At 44.0% G+C, this 18,716-nt stretch overlaps 1 protein-coding gene and 1 pseudogene across 1 annotated transcript; both read left to right on the top strand.

Annotated features, from left to right (window-relative positions):
* Positions 1–6,475: 6,475 nt before the first annotated feature.
* LOC124692302 (protein MEI2-like 4) lies at positions 6,476–15,752 on the top strand (the record flags this gene model as incomplete). The annotated part of the gene is given in 15 exon segments (XM_047225641.1): positions 6,476–6,539; positions 7,099–7,201; positions 7,321–7,366; positions 8,615–8,938; positions 9,477–9,892; positions 9,981–10,139; positions 10,292–10,408; positions 10,508–10,656; positions 10,944–11,041; positions 11,123–11,521; positions 11,754–12,402; positions 12,507–12,591; positions 12,700–12,768; positions 12,932–13,111; positions 14,907–15,752. Coding segments are annotated over 14 exon segments (2,952 nt in total). The 3' UTR covers positions 15,066–15,752.
* LOC124690066 lies at positions 15,286–18,604 on the top strand (annotated as a pseudogene).
* The last annotated feature ends 112 nt before the right edge of the window (positions 18,605–18,716 follow it).

Here is an 18,716-nt window from a genome sequence, read left to right on the forward strand (position 1 = left end):
CCTTTTGAATGATTAGAGTTGATAATTTCTACTCCAAGTATTTTAGAAGTTATCATCAGGACTTGACCTCTTATTTGAGAAGTTGGTCACTTGCATATGATTTTATGTGAGCACCTATTTGTTAAGGTCTTATAAGTTTTATTATAACCCTATTTCAGAGTTAGCGCTAGTATTATATTTTAATAACACCTTGAAATACCTAGAGTAGATATTACTCTCATCATGGTTTGGTCTTGGTTATAAAGATGAGTGGTTGATCACCACACATGGGTTTAATTATAGGATTTAGCACTAGGTGTTTCTTATGTTCAATAATTGAAGCATAGGATTTAACTAGTGAGCAATTATAGGGTTCTAATTATATTTACCTAATGGCACATGGTTGGAACTCAAATGTGGCCTAAGTTTTAATTGTGATCACCCAGGTGATGCACAAACTAGGATTGGTCATCTAATAACCTTACTGGTATTTGAGCTTAGGTCATGGTCTTAGGATTTACTTATGTTCACTAGTTGAAGTATAAGTGAAATAGAGATGTGATCTCTAAGTGATACACAATTATAGGTTAGGATATGATATAGAGTTTTAGGTGTGTAAGGAAATGTCAAATTGGCTAGGGTTTCCTCCCATTAATAGGATGGTTACCTCAAAGAATCACTTAGGTTTATATAGAGGATTGACTAGGCAAGGACTTGATATCCTTCATGTGTTTCACTATTTAAGATGTGGAGAATGATCTAGGGTTGCTCACTTAGTAGTCTCCCTATGATTTCATGTGGTGGATAATATATGTTTAACCTACTAAGGTTTAACTCGGTAATTATATATCTCCAAAGCATGATCATGCATTAGACATGATCAACTTAGTCTTCACTAACCTCTCCTCCGTCTTCCTCTCATCACACTCATTCTAGACCCTAGGGTTTATGATCATTACCAAGTTGTGATGATCAAGGATTTGGCTTACTCAGTTGTCACTAGTGGAATATGGTCCTCATCTCCAATATCAAGTATTGTCTTGATCGACGAGGTATAGTACTCCTCTTATACTTTCTTGGATGGACATGGCTATGGTTGTCATATCCATTGGAATGCCTGCGATATTTTTAAATTAATAACTTAAGAGTTCTTCTCAAAGGATGATGATATAATCATCCTGGATACATGGATGGTTCTCTCCCTCAAAACCAAGTGTTGACTCAACTAACTTGAGTGTAACACCATAGCTTGAGCTCTCTTATATATGAATGGATTATTCTAGGGTTTATTATGTACTCACAAGATCTCATTGGGTATGAAAAGGTTAAGTCTCTACCTGGATAACTTAGTTGAATTAGTCTCTACTTTACTTCATCAATTTATGGATATAGTCTTGTTCAATTTAATATTGGATTATCTCACCACTCCAAGATGAGATAGATTGTACCCTAATTCTTTAGTTCAAGAATTATCCTTGACTCTTTAATAGGTACGTATAACTAATGTTGGTATCTATGGTTTCTCTCATTTGGGAAGGACTTTAATAATAACCTAAGGCCAGGCTCCATAGATAATGGTGTGATCAACAAGATCTATGATTACCATAAATGGGTTCTCTTTCTACGAAATGTCTTGAATAATATCCTAAGGTTCTTCTTAAAGATGTTGATGTGAGCCTATGGATGTATATCCAAGGTTTAGCTCAAGGGTTGACATTGCTTCATTAATAATTATAGAACTCTCTCTTCTCTAGATTTTTATGTATCTTAATTTGGATTCAGAAGATTGGAATAAGGGAAACTAGAGAACAATACTAATGTTGATATCCTTGTCATGAATCCAAGAATGAAGTGGGATGAATACCATGAGTTTCATGGTAGGAACATAGATTAGTTTAAGACATAGAAAAGATAAGATAAGAATAGTTTCTCCATTTTATTGTTACTTGATTTGCAATTGAATAGATGTTCACATGTTATGGCAAAGATTACCATATTATGTTCTTTTATAAGATCAAGTATTTGATCCTTAATTAATGTGTTATTGTGTTGGTTTTAGTTCCATTTGATCTAACTCCTTAGATCAAATCATCTCTACCCAAAACAAGGTTTTAGCAAAGGTCACATTGAGGTTTATATCATTTGGCTTGATGAGCTACTTCAATTCCATCAATTCAAGTGAAACTTCAGTTACTGTGACATGTTTTATTTGAAAGCATGAAAATTTCCCGGATTTTCTATGCATGAATGCAATGCACACATCTGTTTCCTCTTTTTTTGTAACCCCAAATCATGAGATATTACACGTCTCCACCCCCATCTCCTTAGCCATGTATCCTACTTGTACTATTGATCTCATCACAATTGGTGGCATTGTAAGACTATTTTATGTTGATCTTAAGAATTCCTTTACAATGTTTATGATTGTTGATCTTATCAAGTGTGAGTAGTCCTCACGGGCTGGGTGCTGAGGCCTAGCCTCGCAACATCATGCGCATCTAATCTACATGGGTACTCAATGTTCATTTTAAGATTTGTATGAATGTATCTTTATCTCCTACCTCAATCTAGTACCTTTCACGTACCCAAGACCCCAATGATTCATAAAGGTAATGAGGTAAGATTAGTGGTAATCTGCTGCTTCATGCGAAACCCAGTGACAGTAGGGGGAGTACGGTGGTAGTTTGAGATCCATTAGGGATAATGATGTCGTCATTGACCTTAATGCTTTGGCATGTGGATCACTCAATAATCCTCCATAACCAGCTCGACTAGAGTGAATGGGTTGGAACTTAGTCTATAGATAACCAACTCGACTGAGTCTATAGTACATTAGGACGCATCGCCCACAAGAATATAATCTGAATTGAATTAAGTATAATTATGCATATTATTATTATCTTTTATCCCATATCATGTATGCACAACTGAAGGTAAATTCTTAGCTCTAGCCTATCTCAATCCATTGATTCACAAACCCCAATTAAACTTGAAAGTCCGGTGAGACGAAGATTATACAAGTTGGTAAGATCTTGATTGAGTAAATCACCACAACAGTCGCTTCCCAAGGATTAATATAAACCTAGGTCTTCTGGGGGGAAAAGCAATTATACTACATCTGGTATTCGGATCTAAGGTATTATATGGTAGCCCACATCTCTCCAACGTGGCAAACCTCACTTCGTGTGAGGGAACACGGGAATACATCTTCATCTCTACGTACGTGCCTTGGTTATCTCTATACCCGAGTTTGCCTTCCTTGTGATAGCCATCGAGCTTGAAGTACTTATATTTGGCTATCACTTGTGTTACATATATCGTGTGGTATCTTTCTTACCTTAACTTATTGTTGGTGCACTTAGTGGAGCCTAGCTTATTTAGGTTTTGTGCTTGTAAAGTAAACGTTTTTTTTAATTCCGCATTCTTACAAGCCAAATCCGTAATTATTTTTAACACGCCTATTTACCCCTTCTAGGCGGCATCTTCTCCTTTCACATACCTAGACAAAGAGACTCGATAACTAAATATAGTACACAACTCCATATATAGATAGTGTTAATGATGTAGTCCGATCTTCGGTCTTCACCACATCATGTGCGTCAACGCCATCACATCAATTAAAGGTGAACTCAATCCTCTTTGTGACTCCGTTGCTTACCCTTGAGGATGGTATACTACCTTATAATCCGTCTTGTATCAATGGTAGGGATACGTCGTCACATACGGAGAGAAGAGAGGGAAGGATGAAGATCGAAGAGCGAAGACCGACGTCACGGAAGCATGGACGAGAAGGAAGAAGAGGAGCTGAACGCTCCAGTGGTGGTACTACCACCCCAAATGGCTGGTTTTACCACTAGGTGGTACTACCGCCCCAAATGGCCTGTACTAGCGCATGGTGCTACTACCTCCCCATATGACCAAACTTCCATCCCTAGGAGCATAAGTGCAGATTTCAACTTTGTGGCTTGTAACTTACCGCTTCGCCCCTCCTATAAATAGGCACATACGTCCCCCTTCGTGAGATAAAGTTGATGTTAAGAAGAATTAGGCTTATGTCTCCACAATCCCTAGTGGATTAGGGGAACCCCTACTTTCTTAGACACAAATCTATGAGTTATATCAATGCACTCTCTATATGATTGGTCTTTCACTTGTATGATTCTAGTAGTTTTAAGTCTCTTCTGATTGTGAACTCTACTTGCTACTATTCTTTCATGCATGTGATTCTACCATTTGCATATTGATATTTTCCTTGGAGATTCTACCTCGTGTCTTTCTCTTGAGTGATTCTATTGGGACGGTGGTTCGGGTCGTTGAGAGTAAACCGTATTGTATTGGGTTATTTGTGCGTGTGTTCACTGTGTTCTTGTTCATTCTTCATGTTTATCTCTCTCCCCTTCTCTATCCTCTTGGTCAATTGGCGAGATTGGGCCACACTCTGAGGCTTAGCCCGCATCAGTTATTTTCAATATCATACAAACGCTAAACTCCATGACATACGTATTAACTAAAATAAAGCAAATAAAGCCTAAAGTAAAGTTAAACGTAACTACAGACAATTCTTCTTCATTTTGCCTTGATCCAGCACGTAAGCTTCAGTCGGTCCTGGTCATATCCAAACTCATGTTCCCACCCACATGTAAGCTTTCAGTCACTCACACTCATGTCCGGATCTCATAGTCCCACCTGTAAGTTATAAATTAGTCCCACTTATGTCAAGATAAGCGCAAGACACGATAAAAAAACTAAGTTTTTACATGATGGAAATGCTCTATGTGGGTGTTTCCTAGACTTTTTTTGGAAAGAGGATAAAAAACTAAGCAGCGAGCAACTATATGGGGCAAAACTTAGCAGCGAGCAACTCCATGGTGGAAGTTGGGGAGTGCTGATGAACAAAAGTGAGAAAACTAAAACTCCTACTTCATTTGCTAATTTGTTTATTTCAAAAACAAAAATACATTTATGTTGTTATCTTATATATATCTTGTTTATTTTCAAAAAATAACTAGTACATTGGTACCATTGGAGCATCAATGCAGATTTTAGTTCTATTACATGTTGTTAGATGGAGATGAGATTTCTCTACCTTCACGTTGGTTTGATAAACCGTGTCACCGCTGTTGGAAAAAAATGGTGCTATCTACCACCACTTCACACCGTGAGTTCCAACTTGTATGCCAGATGAGTAGGATTAGCTATTCCCCAATAGTACTCATTATTATTTTACCAATCTGACTTGTGGAGCAAGAACATCATCTCGTGTTACGTTTGTTGTGACTATTATTGGAGCTGCTATTTTTAGTCCTGGGCATAAGACAATCAACTCTAGAAAAGAAGCATGTGGTGTTTTATTTCGTCAAAATAACAGAGTGGGCACAAAACGTGTAAATATATGGAGCATATTTTTTTTAGTAGAAAAGACCCAACGATTTGCCGATGATTCTTTTCCGAAAAGATGAAGTGTTTTAGTGTTGTTGGTTCCAGCTCAAATGTCAATAAGATTGAATCAGAACATGAATGCCAATTCTGAACACGCAAAAGCAAACTAATCAAATATGAGTTTTTCTTAATGCGCTAACTGGATTGGGTTTTTCCGAATGAGAAAGCCTTTGGCAAACTCCTTGCAAATCTGTGATATGAAAAAAGGAAAAAAAAAAGTACTGAACGGAACAAACAAGGAAGACTTAGGGTGTAAAAAAGCAAACATTATGATTTGACAAGAAAGACAGGCAGTTAAAACTAGTCCCACTGTATAGTAGTAGTGTAATCTAAATGCAACTAGTATAGAAGATCCATCAATTTCTTGGTTTTTTTTGTCCCAACTAACCAGACCAGCCACTAGTTGATCCCGCCCAAAGCTGAAAGCCCATCGCCTCCCACCAGCCAAATCGAGGCTACATCCTGGCCAGGTGCTCTAATAACCCATCAGTGCTACTGACTAATGGGGCCGGCCGTCTTACCATCTCACTGACAGGTTGAAACGTTTGTCACGTGGGGCCAAGAGTCAGAGATAGAGGTAAATTTAGGAGCGGGTCGTGGCCTGGTGTGGCGGTCCCGTGCTCCGCGCTTGCGGTCACCGCGGGGTCGGATATAAAATTCGGCGTCCGCTGCCCCATTTGGTTAGCTAGTTCCTTCCTGTCCCCAGCGCCTTCGTCTCACCACCAGCTCGCCGGGAACTCTCGCCGGAGCCCGTTTCCGGCGAACTCCGGCGAGCCATCTCGGAGGCGGAGAGGGAGGAGGCGCGGGGAGACACCGGGAATGCAGGGCAGCGGACAGAGCCGGGTCGTCGTCGCTGCTCTTGCTGCCTTCCTCTAGGGTTAGGTAGGTGTTGTAGCTTTCTCCAATTTTCCCACCCTCTCCCTCTCTCTCTCTCGCTCTCGCCGCGTGAGGGGGGAGGGCTCACATTGGCCTGCGGGTGCTTGATTTGGGCGCCGTGATCCCGCCGTCCTCCAGCTCCGGGAGGGGCGGCCGCGGCTCATGGGAGCATCTGCTACGACTGTCTCTGCAGCTTTGAGTTTTTGGCTCTGAAGAGGTGGAGGCTTGCTGCAGCCGCCGATCTGGTGAGGACTTGCTTGCTTTGTGCTATTTTGTGTTTGCTGTTGCTCGGGGATGACTGAATTGTGGGAGATTTAGTTGATTGGCGTGATTTCAACTTCAATTTTGGGGGCAATTCGGTTTGGGCTGTACGGAGTTTCCGATTAATTAAAGGAATTCGCTTTGTTTTGATCACTGCATACTTGCTAGTTTGGAGCTTCGTGGAGCCCGAGGCGGATTAAATTCCGCATCTTCTGTTTTTGATTTCATTCTGCGTACAACAAGTTCATCGGCTTCCCTCACCGACTTCTCAAATCTGGCGGTTGTGATTCAAAACGTTTGACCTTGGAAGCTTGCAACCACTAAATTCCACATTTCCTGCTGTCCCTTGGGATGCTCCAAATTTCCGCGGTCTTCCACTGATTGTGCAAGTCTTTGGCCTCCCGAAGGCGTATCATTTCAGCAACAAAAAACACACACGAAAATACTACACCAATTTTAATTTTATCCGACCCAATTGTGCTACCAGAGGTATTGGCAGGTCTTGTGTCTAATACAGTATATTCTATGGTTTGCCGCCTGCAGGATGCCATCTCAGGTCATGGATCAGAGGCACCACTTGTCCCAGTACAGGCATCCCATCGCGGGCGCTTCGTCCTTCAGTGAGGAGCTTCTCCTCCCAACGGAGGTAATCCCAGACATTTTGAATTATTGCTTAAGTTCTTGCTTCAACTAATTTCGTTTTGGTTATGGTTCATGGCCATGGCATTTATTAACTATTCTCATAATGGCCTTCTATATTTGCAGAGGCAAATTGGATTTTGGAAGCAAGAATCCTTACCTCATAATATGGGTGAGCGCTGGGTTTGATTCTGTTCACCTTTAATTAGTTATCAGTCATCCTGGTTTTTTGTTTTAGGAATTAGGATGCCTTGCAACTGTAAATTTTCTTGTTGCTTGCATTGGAGGAGTCACATTTTTATGCATGCTAGCAAACCTGAGGAGTCCAAGCCTTAACTTGTCCTCTCTATATTGAGGTCAAACAGTTTAATTCGTATTGACATCAAGCAGTTTGATTTGCAGATTTGGAAACTGTGTTTAGGCTTCTTTAAATACCATTTTTAGGTTACAGTGGTGCACTAGTTGATTTTGTGTGCAAGTTGTAGTGCAGTAAAAACATTGACCCTGGTGTCTGTGCAACCTCCTCTATATTGAGGTCAAGCAGTTTAATTCGTATTGAGATCAAGCAGTTTATTTGTAGATTTGCACACTGTGTTTAGGATTATTTTTTTTGCGAAAAATCCACCGATCTATTGATAATCATCAACAGTAGTACAAAGATCTCTAAAAGTAAAGCAAATTACAAATAGATTCTTGGACCACCTAGCGAAGACTACAAGCACTGAGGCGAGCCGAAGGCGCGCCGCCGTCCTCGCCCTTCCCTCACAAAGCTTGTCGTAGTAGAGCTTGTTGTAGTAGACAAACGGGAAGTCGTCGTGCTAATGCCCCAAAGGACCAGCGCACTGGAGCAGCAACCATCACCAAAGATGAGAACCATAGATCAGAAGAGCCAGACTTGCAATAACACCAACTAACACGATAACCGACCGGATCCTAGGAGATCAGACAGCTCCACCCGCCCTCCGCTAGCGCTAGGCGCACAGCCGGAACGGGAATAGAGGGATGAGCACATTATTCTGACTTCGGCATGTAGTCGCTGTCTCACCATCTTGAAGAAGACACCACAAATACCTAAAAGAAAGAACTGAAACCTCCCCGCCGGCCAATGGAGGCGAGGTGGATCGGCAACGTCGCCGGCTAGGGGGGCGAAACCCTAGATTGGTTTTTCCTGGAGCGCCTCCTCTCCGTGTTTAGGCTTCTTTAAATACCATGTTTTAGCCTTTTAGGTAGCAGTGGTGCACTAGTTGATTTTGTGTGCAAATTGTAAAAGCAATAACAATATTGACCCTGGTGTGTTTGCAACCCCCTAGGCCTGTGCATCTGTGCCCTGCTGCTCTCGTCTTCATGATGGTTGATGTGTTTCTGTTATTTTCATTGGCACCGTCTATTCTCAAACTTGATGTGTTCCATTTGTTACCAGGAAGCAATTCACTTGCATCTTCTCCGCTTGAAAAGCCTCAACCAATTGGGACAAAGATTATGGGTCGACAAGAGTTTCTACAACAATATGATCCGAGGGACCAGAAAACTGCATATAGTCTTGAGCACAAGCTGTTTGATCAAGAGAGGCATCCTAACTTGGCACCATCTTCTTGGAGGCTTGATCAAGATCCTAGTTGCCAATCTGATTCATCCTTAAAGGCGGCAGCTTTATTTCATGATGTGAGAAGGACTAACACAAATGGTGTCTACAACGAGAATGGGCTTTTTTCAAGCTCACTGTCGGACATTTTTGACAAGAAATGTGAGCCATTCTTCTTTATGATTTCTATGTGCTTCAGTCGAGTGTGTGATTCTACTGAGCAATGAACCATGACCTTGAGAAATATCCACTCTTTATAGTAAATCTGCTGTGTTACCTTTATCTTTACTCTTATAAGTATGTCAATCGGTGGCACTAGTCTGTGCACCTTTCCCCCGTTCCCAGTATTACACCATAGCATATCGATCTTGATGTATATCATTTCCTGACAATGCTATCTTTAATGGTTGTTCTCTTGAATGAAGAGAAATGATATATAAGTGCAAGAAAGAGCATAATTGAGTACGCAGGGTAAAAATATAAATGTGATTTTCTTATTTTTGTAAGAAACTTGCTTCATTTGTCTCCTATTTCTCTACTGTTGCCAAATAATCAATTAACTTAGTTTGGTACCGGTCTATCTACTATTGTGTATTTTTGTGAAGAGATGAAACAGTAAAATATTCTGGTTCAACCACTCATTTGCAAAATATGAATTCCATTCATAGCTGAGTATATGTTTTTATCTGTAACTCTGCAGTGAGATTAACATCCAAGAATGCTCTTTTCGGCCAACCTACTCAAAAGGTTGATCTGAATACCAATGATGAGCCCTTTGAGTTGACCGAGGAGATTGAGGCCCAAATAATTGGAGACCTGCTTCCTGATGACGATGAACTTCTGTCAGGTGTTCTTGACGAAGTTGGGTATGCAGCCCATGCTAGCAATGGGGAGGATGGTGATGATGATATATTCTACACTGGAGGCGGGATGGAACTCGAAACTGATGAAAATAAAAAGTTGCAAGAACTTAATGGTGGATCTAATGATAGACTTGGGTTTCTAAATGGCGCACTGAATGGTGAACATCCGCATGGGGAACACCCTTCCAGAACTCTTTTTGTTCGGAACATTAATAGCAATGTTGAGGATTCTGAGTTGAAGCTCATATTTGAGGTGTGTTAGTTTCAATTTTCTGTTCACCCTATCGTGATTCTGGTACATCAGATTTGATTCCTGGAATCCATTTACTGTTTCCTTGCAGCATTATGGAGACATCCGTACCCTTTACACTGCATGTAAACATCGTGGTTTTGTGATGATATCTTACTATGATATAAGGTCAGCACGAAATGCCATGAGGGCACTTCAAAACAAGCCACTCAGGCGTAGGAAACTTGACATACATTACTCCATTCCGAAGGTAACCATCACTTTGTGATTCTGTCCATGATACAGTGTAATAAGTATGGTGTTAGCAGTTCTTTGTTTTGTTAATCAGGTTCTTCTTTCTTAAGTTACCGGCCTCATGCATATGTGCAAAAGTGGAATGCTAATTTGTTGTTTTTTCTCCAGGACAACCCTTCAGAAAAGGATGTTAACCAGGGAGTTCTTGTAATGTTCAATATTGATCCATCGGTAACGAATGATGATCTCCATCGGGTATTTGGTGACTATGGTGAAATCAAGGAGGTATGGACTTGCATTAGCTTAATATTAGTGTAACACGTGCTTAATATTAGTGTAACAAGGATTATAAGTTTATAACACATGCTTATTTTGCAACTGCAGATCCGTGACACTCAACAAAAGGGTCATCACAAAATAATTGAATTTTATGATATAAGAGGAGCCGAAGCTGCATTGCGTGCTTTAAACAGGAACGATATAGCAGGCAAGAAAATCAAAGCGGATAACAGCCATTTCGGTGGTACTAGACGGTACCTTACTTGACCTTTGTGTTGAAACTTCTATTTCATGTTATCTTCAGATCAAAGTGTGCAAGAACAACTTAGTTGAATGGTAGATTGAATAATTTGAGCATGCAGCCATTAAGCATGCTGATAAAATAGCAGTTATTCTCTTTTTGAACAGGGCTCCTACTGTTCCTAAATAACAGTTATGTCTGATTCAGCGATATCACTTTATCTTCTTTATTTTCCGACTTGTTGATCTTATTTTGAGGCTTCCATGGTTTTGAAAGTGATTTAGTTTCTTCTTACACCAGATTGATGCAGCATATGTCTCAAGACTTGGGGCAGGAAGAGTTTGGTGTATACAAACTGGGGAATCTAAGCACAACTAGCCCTTCGAGGGCTTCTTTTGGTGCGCTATATTTTTTTTATTCTCAACTTGTGTTTTTTTTCTAATAGTTGATGTTCCTGACTTGTATGGACATTCTGCCAGGTTCGTCTAATCTGGCGACAAACACCTCCACTGGCCTCGAAAATGGGAGCATCCAGGGTATGCGTTCTGGAGTTCAGGCATCAATGAGCCCATTCAGAGATGCACCATTATTGGGCCTATCCTCTACCAGACCGCAAACTTTATCCTCTCCCGTTGGAATTACATCCCGCGTAAATCAGGCTACCCTTGGTGAGCTTAGCCATTCGCTCGGTCGGATGAACGGACACATGAATTATAGTTTTCAAGGCATGGGTGAACTAACTAGTGGGACCCCTTACAACATGACACCAATTGGCACTAATAGCAATCCAAGACCAGTTGAAGCAGTGGAAAGCAGGCACCTCCCTAAAGTGGGCTCTGGTAACCTCAATGGATATTCATTTGATCGTGCCGAAGGAGGTAAATCTGGATATCACAATCTTCCTTCTTTGTTGATGTTGTTTGTGTTTATTCTACGCTTCCATCAGTTCCATCTAGCAAGTACATGTTCTATAAGGATGATAACAGAAGTCTTAGGTTCATTAAAGTTATGAAAGCAATTGCGATATAAGTATTCTGAATACAGACCAAGTCATGAAGTATCTACTATTTAATCTAATCATTGCTCGCTTGGGTGTTATTTCATTTACAGCTCCTGGGTTTTCGCGAACTGGAAGCCTTCCTCTCCATGGTCAGCATTTAATGTGGAATAATTCAAATAACTTCCATCATCATCCCAATTCTCCTGTGATTTGGCCAAACCCAGTATCTTTTGTAAACAATGTTCCATCTCGCCCGCCTGCACAAATGCATGGATTACCAAGACCACCGTCCCACATGCTTGAGAATGTACCCCCCATGCATCATCACCATGTTGGGTCTGCACCAGCAATCAATCCATCGGTTTGGGATAGGCGGCATGGCCATCCAGGAGATTTGACAGAAGCACCAAGTTTTCATCCTGGCAGTGTTGGAAGCATAGGATTTCCTGGTAGCCCTCAGCTTCACACAGTGGAGCTTAATAACATATTTTCTCAAACTAGAGGGAATTGTATGGACCCAGCTGTGTCTCCTGCACTGATTGGCGCACCATCTCCTCAGCAGAGGGGCCTGTTCCATGGAAGGAATCCTGTGGCTCCCCTTCCATCATTTGATGCATCTGGTGAGCGGATGAGAAGCCGAAGAAATGAATTAAGTGCAAATCAGTCCGATAATAAAAGGCAATATGAGCTTGATGTTGACTGTATTCTGCGTGGTGAAGACTCCCGGACTACACTGATGATAAAGAATATCCCAAATAAGTATGAGCAGAAGACGTTTTAATTTAGGCTACAATTTGTTGGCCAGCCATTTCTGTTCTGTCTCCTGTGACTTACTTTATGTTCTTATTGCCTTTGGATTTCAGGTACACCTCAAAGATGCTTTTAACTGCTATTGATGAAGGTCATAAGGGAACTTATGATTTTATTTATCTGCCAATTGACTTCAAGGTGATCTAAATTTAATTCCTCTGCAACAATTGCTTCATATTTGATGAGATAATCTTTCCAATCTGTATGACTAAAGGGGATTTCTGTACTATTTTTCCCTTTCTTCAGAACAAATGCAATGTTGGCTATGCTTTCATCAATATGATCAATCCTCAGCACATTGTTCCGTTTTATCAGGTGAGACCAAGATAGATTATATCATGTTGTCAAGTGCTTGTCGCTTGATGTTAACAATGATTATTGTGTCCTGTGATTGTAGGTTCATGCCATTGAACATTGTGTCATATGCACTATGAAACATCAGCTGCATATCCTCATTCTTTTGTTTTTTTGCTTGCAGACTTTCAATGGAAAAAAGTGGGAAAAATTTAACAGCGAGAAGGTAGCATCACTTGCTTACGCCAGAATCCAAGGGAAATCAGCTCTGATTGGTCATTTCCAGAACTCCAGTTTGATGAATGAGGACAAGCGCTGCCGCCCCATCCTCTTCCATTCGAATGGCCCTAATGCAGGGGATCAGGTATGCCTTTTTGTTTCTTTACCATATTTATTGTTTTGGTGGTTTTCGTTGACCCTCTTCTTTCCACAACACTCTTTTCTATGCCATTTGATATAGTTTTATTGGAAATATTGAAACCCTAGAATTGTGTGTTGTATTGTCATGACCCTTTGGGGGTATATATAGACGTACAAGGGGGAGGTAGACTTGGAGTACAAGATGATCTAATTCTAGTCTAATCTCAGCCATATGTATATTCTAACATCCCCCTCAGTCGTAGCAGGGGTGGAGCGAACGCTTGCGACTGCATTTGAAGTGTCGCGCTCCCGTCGCTTGTCCTCCTTGGCAAGTGACGACATGGACGCTGACTGGAGTTTTTGAGTTGCCGTAGACGTTTTCTTGATGTCGATGTCGAGGTAGCCGATCGTGATGTACCCATGGTCAAGGTGTGGTCGATGTTGTAGTCGTCATATGTGGTGTAGCCGTATTCGCCGAAGGCGCAAAAAATTGCGTGTTTTTGTTTTGTTGGGTTTTGTGTCGTAGCGCGGCGGCGGCAGAATCTGCGGCACCGGTGGGTTTTTTGTGTCGTAGCGCGGCGTCGGCAGCGGTTCTGCGGCGGTGGCGGGGTTTTTGTGTCGTAGCGCGGCGGCCGCAGAACCGCTGCCGCGATGGCGGGGTTTTTGTGTCGTAGCGCAGCGGCGGTAGAGGATCTGCGGCGGCGGCAGGGTTTTTGGTTGTAGGCGACAGCTGTGTTGACGAAGATGTCGACGGAGACCATGTTGATGTAGACCTTAACGATGTAGTTGGCGATGTAGAACTCGACGTAAATCTTGATGTAGTCGTACAACTTGGCGTAGTTGTTCGGCTCGGTGTAGTCCGAGTTCTCCGCGGACGTAGTCGTGCGTAGCTTGAAGTCGATCTTGACGGCGTGGTTTGTTGAGGCTGATGTAGCGGCGTCGTGCCCGCGCATGCGATAGCCGGGAAGCCGACCTTCGTGTGACGGCCCGTGCCCTGGCCGCCTGGGAAATGCTTGCCTTGCCAGGCAGCATGTGCCTGCCGGCCACGCGCGTAGTACTGCACGGCCACTTTGCTGGCGGCCACCAGATCGGATCGGAAAAGCCCACGTGCAAGATTTTGCCCTCCCGTTATCCGAACCTGGCGAGCTGTGCCTGCGCGCTTGATGTTGGCGTCGTGTTCCACGCGAGCAGCGTAGAGGCTCGCGTAGAGGCATGCCTTGCAGCGAAACAGCCACCGGCGGATGCATCTGCACTGAATTTTCACCGAGTTTAGGAACTTGGATCTTGCAGAAATAGAGATTTATTTGGCTAAATTGAATCTATACTACAGGATTGGAATTATGAAAATTTTGGATCTAATCTATACTAAGAACCGATCAGATCTTTGATCAAAACCGGGTGCCGCGTCCCGAGGAGAGATCTCCCATGGGGCGGCGCGATGCGGAAGTGGTGGGAGGACTTAGGATCGGCGCCGCGAGGCTAACCGCTCCAATACCATATTGGAAATATTGAAACCCTAGAATTGTGTGTTGTATTGCTATGACCCATTGGGGGTATATATAGACATAAAGGGAGAGTACAAGATGATCTAAGATGATCTAATCCTAGTCTAATCTCAGCCGTACATATATTCTAACAAGTTTAACATTTACATAAGTCCTGTTTGAAGGATTAAAGTAAGACATCACCTGGCACAAGTACTATGTATCTGTTCTCTCAAAAGGGTACTTATTGCTCTTAAGGTGGTGCTATCAAACATCAATGCTGCTGAACTAATACTGGCTTGTCGTATCTTACAGGAACCATTCCCTATGGGTGCAAACATCCGAGCCAGGTCAGGGAGATCCAGGACTTCCTCTGGCGAAGAAAACCACCAGGATATCCCATTGACTTCCGCCAGTTGTGACACTTCATCCAGCGGAGCTGACACTTCAGGTCCCACCAAGGAGACCGAATAACCCAAACTAAAAGGCCTGGAGACCATTCACAATCTCATTTCTGATTCTCAGTTTTTTTTTTCCTTTACCGTTTTGGTTTCTTTGGTATACCCCCCGATCTGTATTTATTAACTTCCAAGATGCGGGTCACCAAAGTTTTTGCTAGTTGGCTGCAAAGTTTTGTCCCCGATGGGAAACATGGGAGAGATTGTGCTTCCAGTTTCCCTTTGTACCTACCAGTATGCGTATTAACAGAAGGCTGAGGACGGTGAAGAGGCACCGGAGAGCTTCCAGATTTTGGTCAAGTGAGAATCTATTAACCCCAAGTTGTACAGCAGTAATCGTGCTGAGGGGAGAGAGCAAAGGAGACATCTACATCAGTTTTTAGTGATGATGTGTGGAGACTGCCTCCTTCATCTATGTTCCGTTTTGAGTTGGGGTGCTCCCCATAAGCTATGCAGAGGAGTCCGATTTTGTCACCAGGACAGGGCGCATGTGCCTCAGTCCTACTGGTCTTGTCACTTTTCTCCGTATTTGATAAGTTCATGTGTAAATTTACATATCCGTAGCATTGAGTTTGCGTCCTCTATGTGCTTATGTTTTGGTCACCACAGCATTTTGAGGCTGCACCATAAGTCCAGCTATTATTGTCATGAACCTTTCATGGTTGCTAAGTTCTGTCAAGAAACCTGTGATGATTCTTTACAAGGCTCACTAATCTGTACTGTATTATAATATGCGCTGTACAAAGTTACCTGTACGAGCGGGAGATCAACTCTGTCGATGACAAAAAAAAAAGTCAATGACACATCCCACTTATTGCCGTCAAGGCGATCCATGTGGAAAAGGAACACGCTGTGAGACTTTGCCGTACCTGCCATCGTGAAGCTCATGTTCGCCAGTCCTCAGAGTTAGTGAACGACTACTCCACCAATGCCTTGCCTTCAAACCTATCTGGCGGGTGCAACCCGAGTCTGGACTACAGCCTTATAAGGGTGCCGAGATTGCCATGGAATCATACGCTCAGAGCTCCAGTTCTTTGCAACCCTGTGACTAAGAGCATCTCCAGCCGCGTCCCCCAAAGGGTTTTGGGGCGCGCCGGACAAAAAATGCGTTCCAGCCGCGTCCCCAAAGCCCATTTTTGTCCGGCGCGGCCCGATACGGTGTCCGGCGCCCCGAGCCCATCCCCGTCCCACAGGGGACGCATCGGGGACGCTGGACACAACGAAAAGCGAGGCGGGCTCCCACATGTCGGCGACTATTTGCATAAACCGTTGGTTCGCGCCTCTTTTCTCGTCGCTCCTTCGTTCCTGCGCCTCCCACCCCACCGCCGCCGCTGGATTTCCCGGCCGGTTGGGCGTCCGATCTCTCGCCGAGAGTCGGAACCGTTGTCGCGGCCGGGGCTCCCGCCGGTCGTGCCGCCGCCGCGCGTCGCCGGCGCGTCCCGCGAACGCGTCGTCAAATCCGCCCCACCTCCGTGCACGAAGGTGCTCGACGACTTGCCGGGTAGGCGCGATTGGCCGCTTGTTTGTTGCGTCGTCTCGCCTCGACGCAAATTTAACCATTGATTTTGCTTCGGCCATGGACATCGACGATGAGATGGTTGCCCCTGGCTGCCGGAGGACGAGCAAGCCTTCGACGACGACCTGCGGGAGCATTTGCCGATCATCGCGTCCCTCCGGGAATTGCTCGACGCCGAGGTGGAGAAAAGGAAGAGGCCGCGCCGCGAGGATCAAGGCCGGGAAGAAAGAAGTCGAAGCCCCGACGAGAGGATGGAGGGGCATGCCATGCCGCACAACGACTACCGCCTCGACGACGCAACACGAGCCGACAATTTTCGGCGCCGGTACAGGATGAGCAAGGGGCTGTTCATGAATATCCTCCACGGCGTTCGAGAGTTCGACCCCTACTTCAAGCTCAAGGTCGACGCCGTAGGCGTCCTCGGGTTCTCGTCGATTCGGAAGTGCACCGCCGCCATGAGGATGCTTGCATACGGAGCACCTGCCGATACACAGGACGACTACCTTCGCATGAGTGAGTCTACTGCCATTGAGTGCATGTACAAGTTTTGCCGAGCTGTGGTGGGAAAGTTTGGCAAATACTATTTGAGAGGGCCAACTGAGGAAGAGACTGCAAGGATCATGGCACAAAATGCTGCTAGAGGATTTCCTGGAATGCTTGAAAGTATCGATTGCATGCACTGGGCATGGAAGAACTGCCCGTTTGCTTGGCAAGGTATATACAAAGGCCGTCATGGATATTGCAGTGTGGTGCTTGAAGCTGTGGCAGATTATGACCTGTGGATTTGGCATTCTTTCTTTGGCATGGCGGGATCACACAATGACATCAACGTGTTGCAGCGAGTCTCCGGTGTTCGACGAGACTAGTGGAAGGGCATGCTCCACCATGCAACTATGAGATCAATGACCACTAATATACCAAAGGCTATTATCTAGCCGATGGTATTATCCAAAATGGGCCACTTTTGTCAAAACAATCTCGAATCCATCAGGTCTGAAGAATTCTCACTTTGCTACGCGACAGGAGGCTTGCAGGAAGGATGTCGAGCGGGCATTTGGTGTGCTTCAAGCACAATTTGCCATTGTCCGGTACCCTGCTCTAAGCTGGTCTCACGACCAAATGTGGGAGGTGATGCAGGCTTGTGTGATCATGCACAACATGATCATCGAGGATGACCGCAAGAATCATGCTAGGTCACATATTGGTCCCTATGAGTGTGAAGGCCCTCTTGCGGAGGTTGATCATGAGTTGCCTGCAGATTTTGCTGATTTTCTCGCCATGCACGCAGAGATCCGTGACAACAATGTGCATGAGAAATTTCAAGCTGATCTCGTTGAGCATTTGTGGAGGATCAAAGGAAATACCGTGGCACCTTGATGTAGCATCTACCCCTATTTATTATATTTGTTTACTTGTTTTATTATTTGTTGTAATTTAATTTGAAAACAATCCTCGCAAACATTTTTATTCATATGCTATATTTGATAAATGGTTCCGTGTTAAAAAAAGTAATTTAAATGTTTGGGGGCGGCGTTTGGGGGACGCTGCTGGGGAGCGACGTCCCCCAAAGGCGGCACGAACAAAACACGTCCCCCAAACGTTCAATCCGGCGCGGTTTGGGGGACGCTTTGGGGGACGCGGCTGGAGATGCTCTAACCATGTCCGGAGCGGGGAGAAGCACAATAAAGATGGTCAACTCTCTCGGACTCATCTCGGTTACGAAGACCGCCGAGGCACTTGGCATACTGAAACTCCTCACGCTCTTGTCGCATTGTGTCAAGCCATCGACATACACCACCTTGAGGAGAACGTGAAGAGCGCCATCAAGAATTGTGTGATGACCAACGAGGGTGATGAGGAAGACCCTGGTCACAAATGGCGTGGGCGGTCTCCACAACGCCTGTTTCTGCAAGATGGACCTCCTCCAGACCATTGACCGCGAGGCGGTGTTCGCATACACGGACGACTCTTGCATGCTAACTAGTAACTACCCGCTGATGAAGAAGATGGGTGCGGTGCTAGCGGAGAACCCTAGCTAGGGCAAAGCGCAGTGCGAAAACCTCGGTGTTCGCAAAGGTCAGCACGTTCGAGCAGCTGTGGTGAGCCAAACCATATCACCGAGTGCCCGTCGTATCCTCTATACCGGTTCGT

The sequence above is a fragment of the Lolium rigidum genome, chromosome 2 (genome assembly GCF_022539505.1).
Source record: "Lolium rigidum isolate FL_2022 chromosome 2, APGP_CSIRO_Lrig_0.1, whole genome shotgun sequence".
NCBI classification, from domain to species: domain Eukaryota; kingdom Viridiplantae; phylum Streptophyta; class Magnoliopsida; order Poales; family Poaceae; genus Lolium; species Lolium rigidum.